The 20,789-nt window shown below is 40.0% G+C and overlaps 1 protein-coding gene across 2 annotated transcripts in view; it reads left to right on the top strand.

Moving 5' to 3' along the window:
- The window catches only part of LOC131992683 (mucin-2), a 30,901-nt gene extending 11,301 nt beyond the window's left edge, over positions 1–19,600 (top strand). For both annotated transcript variants that reach the window (XM_059358323.1, XM_059358322.1), the window contains exon 3: positions 18,675–19,600. In XM_059358323.1, the coding sequence (XP_059214306.1) occupies positions 18,675–18,864 (190 nt within the window). In that variant the 3' untranslated portion in view covers positions 18,865–19,600. The remainder of the gene's footprint in view (positions 1–18,674) is intronic.
- Positions 19,601–20,789: the final 1,189 nt, after the last annotated feature.

Here is a 20,789-nt window from a genome sequence, read left to right as displayed (position 1 = left end):
GCACAAATTTATGTCATGTACGATAACATCATACATGTGGATATTTGTTGTGAAATAAGACAAATAAAAGTCAGTGTATTAATATGTTAAGTACAAAGCGCTTATGAAACATGTGTGTTTGAATGTGTCTATGTTTGTTTGCACACAGAGCTTTGTTCTCCAGTTATTTTCAGGGCATCTTTCAGGGCAAAGCTTATATAAAAATGCTAATGACACTAAACAAGCAAATGTAAATACTAGTGGCTGCAGAACGTAACATTATGAACATTTTGTACTCCAACCAAGACTCAGAAATAAGTGCTTCATTTGTTCTGGTTTTTAAGGGTCTCATATTACATGAAGAATAATGCATGATGTATCTGATGTTATTTATCCGGCACCAGTGGCACATTTACTGCATGTTAATACGTCCATGTGATTGTGTGACCGTGCAGGAGCGTTAATTAATGAGTGGAGTTTTTTCTTTTTTCTTTTTGCTAATGGCGAATGTGCTGTATGGAACAAAGTAGGAAGGTCTAACAAGGAACTGTTGTGCTTAATCCCCGAGGAGTTTGCGGAGACGGCAGCCTAATCAGATCTGTACTCTGCTGCTTTATCTCTGCTGCTGCTCTGTCTATTGCTCGATCACGCATTTCGCTGGAGGAGCTCGATGGGCTGCTGCTCTGAGATGGATTAATGACTCTCCGGACCATACGTTTTCAGCTAAACTATAAGTCCACTAAGAGTTTTTTTTCCTTTTTTCAAACACAATCTGTCATCGCCTTTGCTGAACAGCAGATAATTGAGAAAAAGCTTGCTGAGGAAGCATTCCTGCTCTTTCTCTCTTTCCTGCGAGCTCACTGTTATCTGTGGGGACGCCACTCACGTTTGTTTGATATGCGTACTGTGGCCTTGTTTCACTCTGTTTTTCTCTCATTCATAGTCTGTGGTGACTCTTTAAAGCATCCTATTTGTCAATGAATGCCTCCTCACATCAGTTATATGCCTATGCATGCCAGGCGCGGTGGTGGTGGTGGTAGGGTGGAGGATTCCTCTACCAAGTCTCCAAGACTCGTAGGATGAGGGCAGCAGACTGATCCATTGGGAGGACTTGAGACGAACATTTTGTGACAGCGCCTACAGAAACAACTCAACATTCGCCATTCTCACCACACACCCATCATGAATCAGCGCTTCCTGACACACATCTCCACTGACACAACATCGCATGACGGGACCGGATACTCGCACGCTGTCCTTCGATTGCGATAGACCAGAGAGTGAGTTGGTGGAGCATAAGAGACTCTGGAAACGGGGAGGGAAATTGGGATGACTCTCTATGCATCTAAATATTTCCAACTCCTCTCACCATGTATCTCTCATTCACTCTCCATATCTCCTCCACTCCTTCCTTTTTTTTTTTAAACAAATGCCTAACTCCAGTGTGCAGTGAAATATTCATCCACATTAAAAATGAATCACAGCGGCTTTAAAAGATTTTAAAAAGTAATTATAGTGTTAAAGGAGGCCTGGAGACATCTCACCGTTGGCTCGGAGCGGGTGAAGGATGAGTGCCAGACACGTTTGTCCGATAGATCCCCATGATGGAGCAGCGCTGCATGTCTTGCATGTTTAAACAGGCAGTATAATGTAGCCTGATAAGTTTGAGAGGGTATTAAAGGTACAATAGGCGCAATAAAATCTATAAAAACGACAAGACCTATGTTATATATTATGTTGAGTCCGTTTCTTACATTATCCCAAATGTTCCAACAATTTTCAAATCTAGAGAAATCTGTAATTTTAATCAAGGTATAATTCTGTTTTTATTTAAAGTTTTCATACAATAATTTTCTTGTCCAGTTTAAAGCCACATTTTTCATGATGCAATTTTTAAGTCTTAACTATAAGTTTTTTCAAATATTTTCAGAGAAACAATCTAAGCAAACGTCTAAGCAGCTGTTCTCCACCGGCTTGCCAAACATTGTCGGACAAACACATTTTTAATGTTAAACTGCTTTACACCACGTTTTACCTAGTTTAATTCACTTGATCTGGTTTGTTTTGAAGAGGAGGAGACCTTTACTGGTCCTTTACAGCTCCTGGTTAAAAAAACAACAGCTGGATCTTAAGTTAGCAATTTTAGCAACAGATTGGGTTGAAGGCCCTCTGCCGACATGCTGAACATGTGATCAAGCTATGATCCTAAAAACATGATCAGTCATGTGAATTGAATGTTTGCTATGACAGAACTTATTCGGAAAAAGGCAAAAGCCACCTCAAGTGATCAAAAAAAAAAATGTTTATGCACATCTGTTTTTATCGAATTTTAATGTTTCCTTCAAGCTTTACTCATGCAAATCTTCAAAATGCACAGAGAAATTCATTGATGGAAACAGAACTATTGACAGATAGTAATTCCACTGCTGGTAAAACCCTCCTGAAGGAATCTTAAAGGGGTGAAAGTGGCTGCAATGATTGCATTGCTCTCCCTCTTTTGTTATTTTTTAAATTGCACTAACGGCTGAAAATTACATATTGTGCGTTTAGAAAGTTAAAAAAAACAGCGTGTGGGGAAATAACAAGCAGCTTTTTCTGCATCAGAGTCAAGGGAATATTGAGAAGTCTTTACTCTTAAAGTGGAGAATCTGGTAAGAAGAATGTATATTGTCTTTGCTGTCACTCAAGTCAGTGTTAAGCGCTGAGGGCTGTGGTGCATGGAGCCCTCATTCACACTACTCCTGCCCTCTATAATGTGCTTCTGTCTACTTCCATGTCTCCAGAGTGCTACTCCTCAGCTTGGGCTCACTTTTCCTTTCACCGCCTTTGATTCACTTTCTCATGTGGCCCAGAAGGGCATAGCAGTCCAATTCAAATCCTCTCCACATGGTCCCAACACTGGCCTATAGCTTCTGACAGATTTTCATTGTCCTGGTTTTATCCAGAGGAATACGGTACTTTGCAGACATCAGAAAGAGGCACCTTTTCCAGTAGATTGCTTGTGTCACTTCCTCCGCTCTCTCCCCCCTTTTCTCCATTTTTCTGCGCTTTGAATATAAATACATTTCACACCTAAATGGGGATGAGGAGAAGTGGTGCAAACTCATAGCCCTGGATTGGGTGTAGGAGCAGCAGGAGAGAGGGGTGAGAGGAGCGTCAGGGAGGAGGTGAGGAGGAAAGATTGCCTAGGCAGCTGCTTACAGCTTTGCTTTCCCTTCCACAGCCAAATGAAGCAGAACCCGAGGTGTTTCTGTGCAGTTTATTCAGGGAAACCAACATCTGCACTATAACATACAGTGTGCAAATGAGCAGAAACTTGTCCAAAATAAATCTGTGCCTCGGTGTGTGCACATTTAGCTGAGCCCCTCTGAAACACAGTGATGTGTGAGCAAATTATAGATGAACTTCTCATGTTCACGGTCACAAGGATATTTCTGTACCTGTATCCAGCCTCCAGCCATTCATTAAACATTGACAATTCTCTGCCATTATCATAACAGGCAGTGAAAAGACCTGACTGAATAGAATATAAAATGAATTCCCGGGAAGATACAGAGGTTAAGAAAAAGGAGGAGAGAGAGAGAAAGTGCATCTGTATTTGAGGGAGCAACAAAGCAAAAGAGACAGAAAGAAGAAACAGAGTCTGTTGCAGTGACAGACTGTGTGTGTGTGTGTGTGTGTGTGTGTGTGTGTGTGTGTGTGTGTGTGTGTGTGTGTCTGCTAAAGAGAAGTCATATTATGAATTTTAAAAGCAACTTTAAAAAAACAAATCAGGCATCCTATATGCACAGGAATTTAGTTTATATTGGACTATTTTGTACTTCACAATATACCATTCAGTGTTAAAAGTTCAGCATCAGTGCAGGAAAAGTTTGTTCTCTATTTAGAAATATAAAATGTGAAGGTCATTGAGTTTATTCACAGAAACCACAATATTTCCCTGACCTGAAGCAAGTGATTTAAGTACATAGTATGACCATGTTGTAGGAAAAACAATTTGTTCACATTGTCAGTGAACATTTTACTGATACGTTCAATACCAATTTTTTGCGTCTTTCCTCATTTTATGAAAAAGTGTGAGACTTACCTCCCCATAGGTTGTTTGCAATTATTACAAGCCATATTTGCATTTATTGTGGCAGCAACCTGGCCATAGTAATCATTGCGGGAGCAGGAACTCTCATGCAGTATAAGGAGTGACAAAGTCAGCATAGTCCTGTGTGAAGCCAAAAGTCAGTGTTGAGTTATTAGCCGTGTTTCCAAAACAAATTTCTCTGCACATTTTCAAGATTTGCGTGAGAAAACCTTGATGGAAACACCAAAATTCGACAAAATGTTCTGTGAAAATGTGCATAAAAGTTTTCACGCTCTCTTGAGGTGGTTTTGGTCTTTTTTCTAAAAAAAAATGGGAGAATAACAATAAGTACTGACTTAAACATTTAACTCACATGACTGACCAGCTGTTTCCACGCTGTCATGAAAGAAGAATTATAAGTTCCCCAATTGAAATCCTGCCGATTTCTCTCTACTTTCTCTCCTGGGTGGGCAAACTTGTCCGATTAGCAACCCTTTTTATATATTTTTTCTTACACGTGCAACTTCTTCTACTGTTTACTGACGGATGATCCTACAGCAATTCATTACACTGCCATCTTCTAACAAAAGTATGTTCATGCAGCTTTGTTTATTTGTTCTTAACCAGTTGATTAAAACGTCACTAATTTGCATTTTCTTTAATGTGACATTTCAAAATTTCGCTTTGACTTTAATAGAAACACGGCTATTATAACATTCTGTTTCCGTAAAATGTGTAAGTACGTCAAATATGTAACTATGAAGCACCATGTCGTAAATTAGTGCCCCTACTGGTGGCACAATATCAACACGTCTCATGCTTAAAAAGGTTTTAAGGTTTCTCAGCCAAAAGGACTTTAGGATCATAGCTTGGGTTAAAATAAGTATGTTTACTATGTAAAGTCAATGAAGTGCGTAAATATGTGATGATCTTACCCACATAAAAGTCCAGTCAAAGTCCAGTGTTTGCATGGAGTGTTTTCCTTTGTCCTGTGGATTGGAGTGTAGGAACAAACGACGTGTGGGGTCGTAAAGGCTGGAGGACTTTATTGGAAAATGTAATCCAGGATGTGCTTCCTTCAAAACATATTTGCTGTTGCAAATTAGTTGTATAGAAACGTAAATCCTCTGAGATATTGTTGTATTTCTTCTAAATCCCTTGTGCGTGGGCACTCAATCCCACATGGGTAGGTGGCCCATATATAGAGGCATAAAGTACCATATAGAGATAAAAAGCATCATACAGAGGCAGTTACAGAATGTAAAAACATATTGTTGAAAAATGCAGAATGAGGGTTGATATTTGTTGAGAGCTGAAACACTTAAAAGAAAGAAAATAAGCTGTATAAATCTAAGACACCAAATACTCAAAACTACGTAGCTCAGTCAATAATGCACTTATTGAACCCTGAGGTTAAGTCCCTTCAGCCAGGCAACATCAGGATAATCTGCAGACTGCAGAGCCTGGATTTACTTCTCACTGATATTTCAAATCACCAGGTTGTCCGTATCTGACAGGAAATTGATCAGAGCACGAACAGATTTACTCCTCGCTGTGTATCTTAAACCAAAAATAGAGAGAAACAGAGAGAGACAGAGATAAATAGAAACCGATTGAAAGACAACAAGAGAGGAAAATAAGAGTGGGTGTATTTTCAGTTTAACTGGATATGAGAGGTTTTTGTTTCTCTAAAGAAAGATTTGTCAGATTCTTGACTCTGACCTTTTGCTAACAACCCTGTCAGAGCTTTCAGACCTGTGTGCATGTGTGTGTGGTGTGTGTGTGCGTGTGCAAGCGAGCGTCCATGTGTGTGTGTGTGTGTGTGTGTGCATGCGCGCGATGTGCACATGCGAAGCGCCTTCCCCCGTGGATGAGGCTGATAATGGAGAAGTGGTGTGTGTGAAATGTGTAAAGGGCAGGGCAGGCAGTTCTTCTGCAGTAATCCATCTTTACTTCAGGGCTGAGCCACGGAGCAACAGGCACCTCACAGGGGAGAGGGAGAAAATACACTGTAGGCATCACTCTCATTCATATGAAACTACACAGAGGAAATGCTCAGCCAGCAGGAGCACGAGATTTTCACAGCAAGGAAACAAGCAAATAGAAATGACGAGTATTATTTGTTCCACATTCTCTGTTTTTTTCCCCCCTTGCACCGCTGACAGCACGACAGTCACACACACACACACACACACACACACACACACACACACTAAAACCAGGCACAGTGTTGTGTGAAGTGTTAGCAGTGCATACATATAAAAGCTGCATTCGTCTCAGACCATTCACTGGAGATGTTAAACCGTAAAATTCGTATATGTCCTTACAAATGTGTATCCATCCACCCAGGAGTTTGTTTGTGTGAAGAAATGACAGATATAGGGCTGGGTGTGAAACAGAGGGAGAGCGAGAACCCTTATTCATGCTTTTTGGCAATAATCACAGAGCCGAACTCGTGCCAACAGTGAGTGCCAGATGGTGCCCATCACCATTGTGCCATGTCTTTGAAACGGGGAGGAGAGAGGAAGATCAAGAGTGGCATGTGGAACAGGGAAGCACTGCCTAATGTGGATGATGTGTCATATAAATACTAATCACGCTGGAATCACACCCACAGCTAAATTAGATCCCTAAAGCTCTTCCACTAGCACCCACTCTCAATCTCCTCGCTGCTTTGGCACTGAGCTTATGTCATTATCAGAGATGATCGATAGAAGAGATATTAAATTCTGAATGCTCACGTGTTCATTAATCCTTAATAAATCATTTCCTAATGGTTGTAATGAGCTTCTTTCTTTGATGGGGGTTGCCAGGTTGTGAGAAATCCCTTTGCACGAAGAAGGGGTTTGTTAAAATGGATTAGTTTGTGCAACATGTCGCCTCACACTGTCTGCAGGCAAACAAAGACACAATTATTTTTCAAGTTGGGAGGACGGTGGTCAGTTTCAGACAATCTTTGAAGACACGGTAACAGTTAGAAAGATTACGTTCAAATTTTGCTAACTTTCTCACCTCCATGGTGTTCTTACACTTTGGGGATTTATTATTTCCTCCATTTTTGTTTGTTCCCAACCTCTTATACAACCCACAGAATTTAGGCATCAGAACTACTTGGTTAGGTTGAGGAAAAGATAATGGTGTTTAAATAAGGTCATTTTTACATCAATTAAAAGTGTAATATGTAACCCTTTTACTCCCAATGTCTAAAAACAACTCGACTTATGTTATATATTTTTATTGAGTTGTGTAGTTACATAATCTCAAATGTTTTGGCAATTTTGAAACCTTCAGACATCTTTAGTTTTAATCAATAACATGCTATGATATGTCAATAGCATCTTATAGCCTTTGCACATACATAAGTGGTGTGGTTGTCTGCCAGAAGTTTACATAAATTGACACATTTTTACAATACAATTCTTAAAACTTGGTCTTTTTTAACTATATATTTTAACCAGATAAAGTATTCTAGTTTTGAGACATCTGGATCTTAAGTTATCAAGAAAGCAAACAGACACAAATCCTGCATGTCTTTGGAGAGTCAAACCACTGTTATTCTGTTAGATATGCCTGTCATATTTTGACCTCTATAGTCACTCTGAAAAAAAACATTCATGTAAAAAAAAGATAACCATGGTTATTTTGCTCTCTATTTTATGCATCTATGCACATGTCTTCTGATGATCCTCCCCACAGTTTAGCTTAGCTTTAAGTCTTCATTACCCCTTGAGACTGTCTGTCTTTATCTGTTCTACCTCCAAATGCTCAAGAGGTGAAACATAAACACTCCCCCTTCACACAAAGAAAACTATGAAGAATGCCTCCATATGCTACTCTGTGTTTATGAATGGCTGCTACACAGATATAGATGGATCATAACTGCTAGTTGCTGGGTTTTTTTCTTCAGGTGGCAAACTGCCACCGTGCCGTCACACCCCTTTCTCTAAGATCTCCTCAATAGCCACTCATCCATCAGAGCCTTCCGCTCCAGCAGTTATCACTCAATATCTCAGTGGTGCTGAGGACAAACAGGTACTGCGTGCAACCAGCCATCACCTTTTCCCTTTTAATTCACCTTAGCTGACTTACTGTACAGTTCATTTACCATGGCAGTATCCAGGTGACTGTAACAAATTACAACTTACAGAAACTCTGCAGTACTTTTGTGTCTACCCATCGCTGAGCATTGGATAAATATCCACTGTGGGCGTCTGCTGAGGAAAAATCCTGGCTTGAGTGTTAGGACAGACTGGGTAAGCACACCTCAGCACATATGTTGCACTAAATTTGGCCCATAACAGCTCCGGGAGGCCGAACACTAAATTTCAGTCCAACTTCCTCAAAATCAGCACACAGTTATTATCGACACAGGTCTACACTGACTTGAATCGAACTGCACTGAAACTATGAAAGTGCAGACTTAAAGTTCAGCTTCATGGCCCATATTAACAGGTTAACCATGCTAGCTCACACTTTCCTGCTCAGCAGTTGAGAAACAAGAAAAGCTGCTGACAGGATACTATTCCTGCAGATCTCCTCGACTGTACAAACATTTTTAAAAGTTTCAACTCATTGTTGCTGTTTAATCTACTGTTTTATTCACTCTCACCACCCTCATATCGTTGTTTACAGTTATAAGAGGCACCTGTCTTAGCAAAACAATAAAAGCTATAATGAGCCACTGTATACTACCTGTTCAGCACCAACAGCAGATGAACACAGTTTACAACTACCTGGTGAACACAGTGCAGCATTTAGCAGCTCAATAGACAGATATTTCCAAAATGGAGTTGGTGGAGGCCATAGCAGAGCTTGAAGCAGAGTGATTGTTGGATCGGTATTTATCAGGTGGCAAGACAAGAGTCCAAATTGATAAATTTGCTCTGTGTCTGCTCAGTGTAAACAAGAAATTGTTTTCAAACGAGTTCACCATATCAGCGTAACAGGAACAGTTTGCCATTTTGTGTTCACACCAAACACAAAGCAATTTTTCGCGTGTCATGATAACATACAAAGTCAATGCAAGGATGCAAATCGATGTAGGATTTGCATAATTTACATTTACTAATTTCATGTTGTTAGTTCAATCCATACAAAAAAGAAATGAAAGAAAAAAGACAATTATTAATTAATTAATTATTACTGGGCTATTCTTGGACACATGCAGTAATTTCCTTGTAATGTTGTCCCTGTGCAGTTTCTTCATATTTACCATACAGACATGAGAGCGGTATCTTGTCATCTAACAAACATTTCCCAAAATGTCGAACTACTGCTTTAACAATTGATAAAGTTAATGTTTACAGCTTGTTTCTAATGCCCCCTAGTGACCAAAAAATAAATAAATTATTGCCGTTTTAAGAAGTCAGTGACCATTGTTTTCTTTTCTTTTTGTTTCTTTCATTTTTGTATGCTACTACTCATCTCACCTACACACTGTTATGCTACATTTAATAATCTGTTCTCTCAAAGCAGCTACTGACAGACACAGTTAGGTGATAGCAGCATGCATGCAGAGTTAAACTCCCAAAGTAAACCAGTAACGAGTGAGAATTCACAGTGAACAGCTTTTTTCCCCACTGAGCAGATTCTGGATGCTCAGGACTGCCAGGCTCGCTTTTGGCTGCTGGCTGTATGGAAACTTGTCTCATTTAACCACTTTGTACAGCATCTTCCCATGGTACAATGAGCTCTACAGGGTAAACAAAGCTCTGAGAGTTAGACCACAATAGCAGGTCAGGTCATAAGCTGGTACAGGCTAACTCTGATGGGACTGTAAACTCCTGGCCTACATCTGCTTTTATTCCCTCATCCTGAGCTTATGCTTCCCCAGTAATCAATCTTCACCTTACTTGCTCCTTATTTACGAAGCTATTTGATGCAGAGGATTTTCTGTGATCTTGAATCTTTCAGGTCCTTCGTCTGGTCTCCTCAATAAATATCATTTAATGTTATTTATTCATGCACAGGGGGAGAAATACAAACAAGGTGAAAGTCGGCACCCTCTCTGTGCTGTTGGTTTTTGAAAAACAAAGCTCTGTGGAAAGTGCCAGAGGTCCCTAATAAGGTCACATTAGTAAAATCTATGTGGGTAATTGCTATGAAAATGTAAATATTAGGCATTTATAATCGCGCAATGAAAAAATATGCCAGCTAGAGGACAGAGATGGAGGGAGAGACAGTAACTTTAAAGTTATACAAGGTTATTTAAAATCCTCCACAAAAGGTTTCCCTTTGTTTATTCTGAATGGCTGCCAAGCACTTCAGCACTTAGTTATGAAGCCAAATGTATTGACCTTGAAAAAGGCCAAAGTTGTATCCCAGCGCACATCGTTTCAATACAATATATTGTTCTGTCTTATGCTGAGAGGCGTTTTCATGTAATGTGATCTGACTGCTGGTGATGTGCATTTAAGCTTCTAGCATCCTATGATTAACATAAATTATATCGCATAGTCAAACCCTACGTGGATAGCATAAATCACTCGATGACGTGTCCCTGAAGGTATTAGTCATGTTTACTATGTCAGTGTCTTTCTTTTCTTGCTCAGTCACACAATCTCCTCCCAGCGATACAAACTGAACTTTGCATCTCTGTTCATACATCAATTTCCATTAGTTCTTGCCTGGGTCTTTTCAGTGAAGACTTCTGTTTATCTTAAGTATTCTTTTGGAATGATGAATGAACATGTTGGATATGCAAGATTTTAACTCTGTGCTCAAGCCATCAGACTAAAGATGTCTCAGCCAGCTGTCAATAAAGTGAACCTGACAACAACAAAACGTGTAGCCAAGCTGACTGCGTGTCTGGCTTGAGAACACACCTTAATTATCTCATTAATTTTAGATGTAAGACATCATTTCTCATGATCACAGCTTAATCATCTGGAGCTCACATTTAGTTTTTAAGCCTGTCATCCTGAGATACTGATTAATTATATCATTTTTAAGATATCACTACTGAGCCATGCTAGCGCCGTGGCAATGTCAATCTGAGGTCTGTCAGTCCACCCGTGGATATATAAAGAGGCACGGTCTGTTCATTCCTATGAAAGTTACTCAGTGGCTTCAATGTATAAAATTACCAAGATCTTCCTCATCTGTGGGGGCCATAATCTCTTCAACAGAATCTCCATATGAAAATAAAAATCCTGCATATGAAAACAGATTCTGCATATGAATACGTGTAGGCACCATATTTCTGGTTTCTCTTTGATGCATGAGTAACACTGACGAATCATGTTTGAGCAGGTTTTGTTGTCTGCAGGTAAACAGTCAAAAAGAGATCAAAATGTGATCTCGGAACCCATAAGCTGCAATCTGACGATGATTTAGCCTTATATTATCTTAATAACTTAACTAAACTGACTACTTGAGAAACAGTCATTTCCCAACTCCATCTCCATTGTTGTGACTCAAGAAGGCATGGAAAAGGAAATCAGATATCTGCAGCATACACAGGAACAACACAAATATTGACTCTTGCCACCAGAGGCCAAATTGTCGTTAGACCAATAGCCGATGGGATCCGAGATGCTGAATGCCATAGAAGAACACACGAGCGTTTCTTTTAACCCAGCCCCCCACCCGCCTGATCTCATTCACATGAACAGAGGAAGGATGAGAACGCAGGATTTGGCCTTAAGTGAATTCTAAAACCTATAGGAAAAGTTGAAAATTAAGGGCTATTTAAGTAATGTAATCACTCATTTTGTGACATATCTTTTGCAATGTATCTAAATCTATTGAGAAAACTCTTTTTTGGGCCCATGGCATCACTCCATAACCCGGAAGTTGTCAAATTGGCTTCAAAACCACATGGCTTGGGTCCACCGCTGTGGTCCAGACTGAAAAGTGAAGAGTTTTGTGATTGGCCAACTTTTCCTCTGTCTCCACAGTGAGGTTCACATTTGTGTTATTGAGTGAAATGTCTCAACTACTACTGGATCAAATCTGAATTTCATGTTGTCCAATACTTGACCAAATATACCAGCTAACTGAAATACTTTCCCATCAGCCTAAGCCTTCTGTGTAGTACTAATTAGCAAATGGTTAACATGGTAAACAATAACTGCTACATAATGTTTGCATTGTCAATGCAAGCATGTTAGCACCCTGATGTTAGCATTAAACCCAAAGCACTGCTGTGCCAAAGTGCAACCCCCCAGAGATGTACTAAGGCACACTCTTGTTTTATTCTGTTGTGCTGTTAAATCTTTATTGGGAGCTGGCACATGATTTCACTCTTGTGCTGTTATTGTTTTAACACAAATTGAATCTTTTCTCTGTCCAGTCAGGTTTAATTGTTTGGCCGAAATCTAGGCCTGAAAAATACAATTACCCTTACAGTCCAATATTTCTAAATGATGTCCACAGAGTTTCTGCCCGACAAAGACTTGACCTGACTGACTTAAATGACTGTTCAGGTGCTAATCAATGCTGGACACCAACTCTGTCAACTCTACTTTTCCTATAGTTTCAGGCTTTATATACCTTACCTCTTTCCTCAAGAACAAGGGTAACATTTGGCTTGCACTCTGGCTAAACTACAGAAATCAGTTTGGATCACACATTGTGCAAATATACCATACATATACAAACACATACACGCCTAAATAACACAGCATGAATCAGTATTTAATGCTGCAGTGTTTATTGAAATGTACGACCTGAACGAAGTCACACTGGTGATTCAAATTACCTGCCTGCGCAAGAATCAAAATTCTAAGTACACACACGTTTGTTTACATCATGCTTCCAAATCAGTGCAATCTGATTGTCAATGCAGGTATCGAAGAAGGTAGACCAGTCTGGGACGCTGTGTGACAGCCAAGCAGCTGGTGGGACCATCTCAGAATAATAGTCCAAGGGGAGTGTAATACCTCAGGGTACAGCCTGTCTTGAGTAGTAATAGGAAGGTTGGTGTGTGTGTGTGTGTGTGTGTGTGTGTGTGTGTGTGGATGTTGGAGTTGGGGGGTCACAGGAGATGGGGTCTACGTGCACACATGCACATTTATCTGCTGTATTGTGTGTTGGCGTATACATGCATTTACTGGGCGTGTTGCCTCTCTACGGAGATTGACTGCTCATGTAACTCCTGCCGAAATAAAATGTTCTCTCTCTTTAAAAAAAAGGAGAATATTCAGCCTATAGGAAAGAAAATTGCAAAGATATTTTGAGCTGATTGCCTTTGCACTGCTACATTTCTGCTGAAAGTGTCTCCTCCACCACTCAGCAAAAGCTGCGATGGAGGAGAAATGATGATCTCCTGCTGGTGCTGTTGTATGAATGTTTTATAGATGGAGGGATAAAAAAGAGATGAAGCCCTGCTCAACTTCTATCCTTATATTATTTTAAAATACTGTTTTAGACTATTATTTTCAGCTTGTCAAACTTTCAGCCTGTATCCAATCTGACTGCACTCACACACAAGTGCGAGCTCCTTCTTCTGACCACCAGCACACTTGCAGTAAAAGCTAAAGCACTATATACTTTACTGTACCAGTAATATAGTTACTAACATTTCAAATGTTGCTGCTAATTTCCTCTTATTGTTTTAAATTGGCAGTTTTAAATAACCTTGGATTCGAGACAAATGATTTGGTAACTACGAATCTGCTGATTCAGTCCCCTCTGGAGAAGCGCTGGGGTAGTGCTCTTGGGCAAGGTCGCTGTCTCCCAAATTAAATGATTAAAAAAGGGGAGATTTAAACAGTAAATCTCTGAGGATGGAATGACGTGCAGTGAAGTAAGGTCACACAGTGGGAATGGATAGTATACTGACACATGTTTTACAGCAAAATATATTAACTTTACAGCTGATGTGTAGTTGACTTTGGCTTTCACTTTGATCCTCCCACTGAAACTCTGAGGTCTGTGTTTCACCAAGACTTAGAGGTGTAATATAATTACATACACAAGGAAGATCATGATATAAGACACATGGAAATACTTTACTTTGAAAAAGGATTTCTATGTACTGGTCACCCCGAGAATAAAAAGCAATAGAAATATATATTTATTTTATTTTTTCCATTTTCCTTTCAATTGACGCTCAATACTGAGCCTCCAGCAGAGATGTCCATTTATAGTAAACATAACATGCCAACACAGAGCATAAAAGTTTCTCCATTAAAGAAAAAATAAATATGTATTTACAGAGGGTGAATGGAGTGCACTTATAGCGCTTTTATCCAAAGCGCTTTACACTACACACTACGCTCATTCACCCATTCACACACATTCATACTGGTGGCTGAGGCTACCAGGGCACACTGGTGCCACCCGCCACCATTGGGAATTCATTCACACACCTGCAATTTGGGGTCCAGTATCTTGCTCAAGGATACTTCGACATGTAGGCTGCCATGTTTGGGGATCGAACCACCAACCTTCCGTTCAAAAGATGACCTCTCTACCAACTGAGCCACAGCCAGCCCATACACATGAGAGTGATGAGTAAAGATGTGGAGTAGGACACTTTTTACCTATACCATAAAACATTCTTTAAATAAAAAAAACAAACATTATCTAATATCTTATATAATATATAATATTAAAATCTGCATCCCAGTCTGCATAAAACCAGATCACACAGAGCACAACAGGATGTGGATCTGCTAGATCTTATTTTAGGGGGTTTCTACAAACCACATCTTGTCCTATATCTAGATACACAGTTTGGGCCAAGTGAATTGTGTCAGTGTGCACAACTAGTAATGTGATCAAATTAGTCTTTGTTGTATATAATACCGTTATTATCTCTATCAATCTCTATTTAACAGATAAGGGACTTTATTTACATAAAAGAAAAATAAGATAAACAGCATGGACAGCTAATAAACAGAACATTTTTATAAAACTTGTTTTTGTAAAGTTTCAACAAAATATCACAGCTCTAAATGTTCTCCTCTAAGTGAATGCGAAGACCATTAATTATTCATATCACGTCGACTCCATCTCCCTAATTGAAAAATCCAGAATCTATGAAAATGCCAGTATTTTTTTATTCAAAAACTTTAACTGCTCAACACAAGATGTCTCCTACTTAGCTGAAAAGTACATTCAGTCACTTCTGCAAGTTGCATTCTGGAGGGAAAAAAAACCACCATCTTTTTAAAAAAAATAACATTTTGAACTTAAAAACTGATAGCTGAATGGAGACATGTCTAGTGAATGTGATTACTTGAGGTGCACCCTCATAACTTGTTGCTGACGTCACTGATTGTGGATTACCACCAGGTGAGCGATGTCTATTTATAAAGCTGTATCTGACACTTGTATTGAAGTTGCCTTGAGAAAGACCAGGTGTGGTCAAGCATTAATAATAAAATCACTGGAGCTCTTACTGATGCTAAGTTTTGCCATTGGATCATGATTGACTTTAACACTAGCTATGATACCTGAACGCACGCATCTAAGATTTAAGGCTGGTACAAAGAAACTTTCCCTCATTCAGTGGATGAATGTGTAAACAGCCTTCTGGTGTCAAACTCTGCACATGCATCATTCTGCACAGTGAAGGTCAAGCATCTAAGTAACAATAACACATTTTTGACTGGAGGGGACCTTTTTTGCAAGGCTTTCTGATTTTTATTACAGAACATGAGGGGAACACACAGCAATTATTGTGAAACTTCAGCGAAAACACATTTCTTTAAACTTTAGTGTCAGAATGAGCTTACAGCAGTCACCTGTAAGCTCAGGTCAACACAACAGCACGATCGTTCCCTCCCACACTCTGTGCCTGAAACCTACATTGCATAAACCACAGCTCTGACTTTCTACTTTTGAGTTATGGCCTGCATCATCTGTAAAACACACCTACTGTAATTTGCCCACAGGCAGGCCCTGAGGTGGGGTGCAGCCTATGGCCAAAAAAAGCGTAGATATGAGCAGAGGACTGAAGAGGAGCAGCGGAAAGCTCTGTGTTGGGTTCACAGCTTCCTGCCTGCCACAGTTTGTGGGCTCAGTGTGCAGATAATTAAGGTTGAGGGTGGACAGCTCCCTGCAGCGCCACTGTGCCAGAGATGTGGACCAGGGCTATTCATTTTCACAAAGAGGAAACACAGCGGACGCAGGGCAGAAGCCACTGGGGAGCTCTATAGGGAGCTGAGCTGTATGGTGGCACAAATAGGGAGGCAGTGAAGATGTGAGAGCAGAGTACTTTATTTACTCTATTCATTTCATGGGGGTAGAACGGCAGAGATAGACTCCATCGCTTACTTTCCTACTGACTCGTGCCTTATTTTACGCAGCTTTGGAGGTTTGTTTCAAGCTGTGAAGCAGTCCCAGCTGCCTCAAAGAGGTTTAGTTGAAGTGGCTTTTTATCCTACCTGCTGTAAATATTGCGGAGGGAAGAAATCCTCTCCACTGCTCTTTGTACCCACTCACTGTTTTACTGTTTACTCTGTCCGTACCCGTTGCCTGCACTGTGCTCCTGTCTGGAGTTTAATGTTTCATTTGTTTATTTTGTGCATTAGAATAACAGTGGGCATCCAGAGTGAAGTGGCTGAGTGACTGAGGGAGTGGGAGCTATGAAGCCAGTTGGATATGAATGTGAGAGTCCTCATTGTTCTTGACTGAAAACTCCAGGCCCTGCTGCTGCTGCTGCTGCTGCTGCTGCTGCTGCTGAACTCAGTCCTCCTTGCTTCCTCTGCAGCACTCCACAACCGAGGGAGTCCTCTTTATTTCCAGCATCTGTGCTGTGATGAGAAACACCAGCTAACTAGGCCACTGCATAATAAGCAAGAATAGCAGCAAAGAAAAATGAATTTAAAAAAAAAAGAAAAGAGGGGAAAAAGAATCAGTTCACGGGGGGAAAGCTTACTCAACATGTAACTGCTGACAAAAGTAATTCAGTAAGCAAATATTGTCCTTATTCCTTTATTGCAGATGCATCCATTTATTATTGCTTACATTTACCTATAGCTTCTGCAGAGGTGCATCAGAGTTCACATCTCATTTTGCCAGTGAAGCCCCTGAGCTATTCTGTCATGTGACTGACAATGCACTTTGCTGACTTTTCGTTTGGTGTGTGTGTCAACTGCAGTCCTGGGATCCCTCCTGGTGCTGCAACATTTCTGTGATACTCAGCATTTTAGCCCTTGATTCACTTTGTCAACAGCTTCATTATTGTCTACTAGGAAGTGGCAGATGAGGGAGTCCTCACTGCTTCTCTTTCATGCTTTTCACAACAGTTCTTTCTTGTATCCTAAGTTTATTTTCTTTATTTCTGCAATGTATAAAGTGGCGATAACATTATTTTGTAATGTGCTCGTTGTGATGAACCTACAGAAAATTATCACCTGAGCTGCAGCTCCCCTCTGCTTTATTGAGCTTTAAAGCTTTCTCACCAGTGCAATGTGAAAATGCTTTGCAGCAATATAGAAAATCTGCATGCAGGCAATTATGCACACCAGGTCCAGTGTGAGTTGACTGCGTTGCCATGTTCCATTATCCGCTCCCCACAACCAAAATGCGACAACAAAAAGCTTGAGATCGCCAAGAAACTGGGATATAATGAGGATAGTAATGTAGATGATGGGCACTAGCTAACAGGGCTAGCCACAACAGCTGACGTTAGCGTCAAATTTGGGTTCAGATTAGTTTCTGTATTGTGTAAGTCAGCATCTTTATATAATGTCTTAATATTCTATATTCCATGTTCCAGCCATACAAACTTTTAAGACGTACCTCCATTTTGGCAGGTATGACATCATTTGGAACAAAGGATTTAATTGGCCAAACATATATTTCTGCGGGCCAGAATCCATCTGAATGCTTTTTTCCCCACATGAATGTTGCACAGGGGTATTCAAGCATTTTCAGATGAATATCCATGCTTTCTTGTTGTGAGACCATTTTTAAGTGCATTTCAGCTCATTGTTTAGCTGTATGGCATGCAATTTTGGTTCAATCTTGTAGCGTTGTTTTCGACTGCAGAAGGAAAAAGCTTTATCTGTTCAGCACCAAACAGTGGACTGACACAGTTAGTGACTGACCATAGGGGGAGCAAGAGGAGTTTCTAGCAGCTTTGAGCTAGATTTATCCAAATGGAGTAAGTGGGAACCAAAAGTTGAGCTAAAAGCAGGGACGTTAATATTAACCATGCAGGCAGGGAGGTTGCACTGAGGCCTATTGGGTGTAACTCCCATGAGGAAAGCGAGCCGTCCAACACTGTGTTAGTCGAGAAACAGGCCGTTACACAACAGATGCCATTGGTATTCTTGTCATATATATGCAATGATTATTATTAGGTAACATGTATGTAAATGTCCATTGTCAAGTCTCTATTTGATTATGTGATGATACAAATTCCATATTTGGTAGCTAATTTCGGCACAAAATCTGTCAAGACTGACAAGCTGAGCACACCTGCAAGCCGAGCGAGCAGTCATGCCTTTCAAACATAAAAGCAGCAGTAAGAAAAGACAAGAAAATAGTGTTTGTGTGGGTGTGTGTACGTGTGCTTCATAACTAGTAAGTAGTGTGCACTGGGGCCTGTCGTAACTACCTTACGCCACTAGCTAAAAGAATCAGTGAAATCCCTTATTGCAGGTTTAAACTCACATAACTGACAGGTTTCTGCATTGTCTGTCTTTCCTTTTTCTCTTTCTAGCGTAGAGCATGACTTTCGTCTGCAGGAAGGGCAGGTGGTACGCACATGGAAGGTGGGCGACCCACCCGAGGGCTCGCCACAGACCCCCACTCCCCAGCCCTCCACCCCCAACCAACAAGACTCCCCTCAGCCGGTGCGACCCCCTGCCACCACCAAGAAGAACAGGAAGAAATGTTTCTGGTTCCTCTGAGTGCTGCAGGATGGAGAGGGAAAAAAGACATTTTGATACTTTAATGCACTGCGTACCTTTCTTTTGACAAAAAAACAGACAACAAATGATAAACTGTGGAGATTTGAATAAAAGACAAGTGTGGAATGAACTGGAAAATTAAAATGCAAACATGAAACTGTGGGAGGAGGAAGGGTTGCGAAGGTGATGATTTTCGCTGTTATTGTTGAAGTTGATGAGAATGGTTTGGAAGTAAAAGTTCAGTCCACAATATGACTCACAGTTAGGAAACAATTAGGAAATACAAAGAGAATATATATATATATAGCAGGTGGAATGGGGCAAGGGGCACCGTACAAGAGGCAATACAGCAGAGATGATGGAGAGTATTTATAAAAGATGAAGGGAATAAAGTTTATAGGCAGAGAGAGAAAAATACAGAGGAAGGATTCATCTTCATTAATGGACTAATGAGGGTCAGAACACCAGCTTTTATATCCAGAGACATTTAAAAAGAATTATTATGACGTGTATTTAAAAGTTTTAATATACTGTAATTGATGACAAACTACTACACATGTGCACATACAGCACACACACAAACACATACATTAAGAAATGAAGTGACATATTTACATAAAATGCATATATAAAATTGAGAAAATGAGTGAGTTGAGTTCTGTAGATATCAGAGCTATTCTGCTTGAATGCTATATTTCAGATATGGATTACTGCTCTATAAAAGTATTTTACCACAGATGGGTTTGTGTGTTTTTTATTCTGGATTCAGCATGTTTTAAACCACTATCAGTGGTGGGAAGGGGATCCTTTATTTAAAGAAATCTATATTTCCCTTTCTATAAACATGTATAATGTTTAATGCAAGAGAAAAGTAGTGAGTCAGAGAAGAAGAATTCTTAAAGAATTCTTCTTTAACGCCTCCACAGTGAACTCAGAATCCGAAAATGGAGAAAAAAATCCTTAATGAATTTAAATATATGGGGGTTGTGTGCTTCCATCCAGCTGTTTTGCGTGCATTTTCAATTTATGCATAAAAACTTTAGTCTAAAATGCTTGGAAAGTCTTGAAATATTGCAACAAACAGTTGGCCTAGGTGGAAATGTTGGTGTATCGATCAAAACGAAATGCTACAAAGTCCAATGGAAACAAATTTTGTGAATAAATAATGACGTGGAGGAAGCATGTGCAGTGTTTCTCATAGAGGGGAAAACGGGCATTTGCCAACATATTAGCAACTTCAATTAAGCCAGCAATGACCCCAATGGCAGGAGTCTAAAGTCAAAGTCTCCAGCGGCAGAGAGTGAGGCAAAGGTGTGTTAATAGGCCAATTCTTGTTTTATTTGTACTCTAAAAGACAGGGAAATGATACAAACTTAAATATCATATTACCATCCGGGTTCCTACATTGTTTTTTACCACTTGAGCCTCAACTGGTGTTGTTTTAACCTCTTATATCTATAATGGTTTAATGGTTTTTCAATGGGCATTGAATGAAAACAAGCATTCATTCACATTTTCGTGTGTACATTTTTGTTTTAAATCCTGTTAAAAAACACATGTATAGAAACCTGGCTATTGTTACACAAATGGTTTTTACGGGTGAAGCATTCCTTTAGGTGAACTGAATTCATCACTGGCTGTTATAATTAGCCACTCTTAGGACACAATGGTTGGTAAATGACATGAAAACATGTTATAGGTTTCTAAGATATCACAGCCTAATGCAAAGAGCGGACGCCGCTGAGTCCTCAGATGGCGGCTCAGACAGCCCACTTTCTTGGACACTTCAGGGCAAGTCTCAGGAAATTAAGCCTCAGCTGTTTGATGGCTGTGAGAAGCCCCAAATATTACTACTTAGTAATTCATGACACACATAAGCTGCTTCTATGAGGCTCTGAGGTGGTATGAGATCCTGGCCTAATTTA

This window comes from Centropristis striata, chromosome 19 (assembly GCF_030273125.1).
Source record: "Centropristis striata isolate RG_2023a ecotype Rhode Island chromosome 19, C.striata_1.0, whole genome shotgun sequence".
NCBI classification, from domain to species: domain Eukaryota; kingdom Metazoa; phylum Chordata; class Actinopteri; order Perciformes; family Serranidae; genus Centropristis; species Centropristis striata.
Note: the sequence above shows the minus strand (reverse complement) of the source record. Positions and strands in the feature narration are given on the sequence as shown.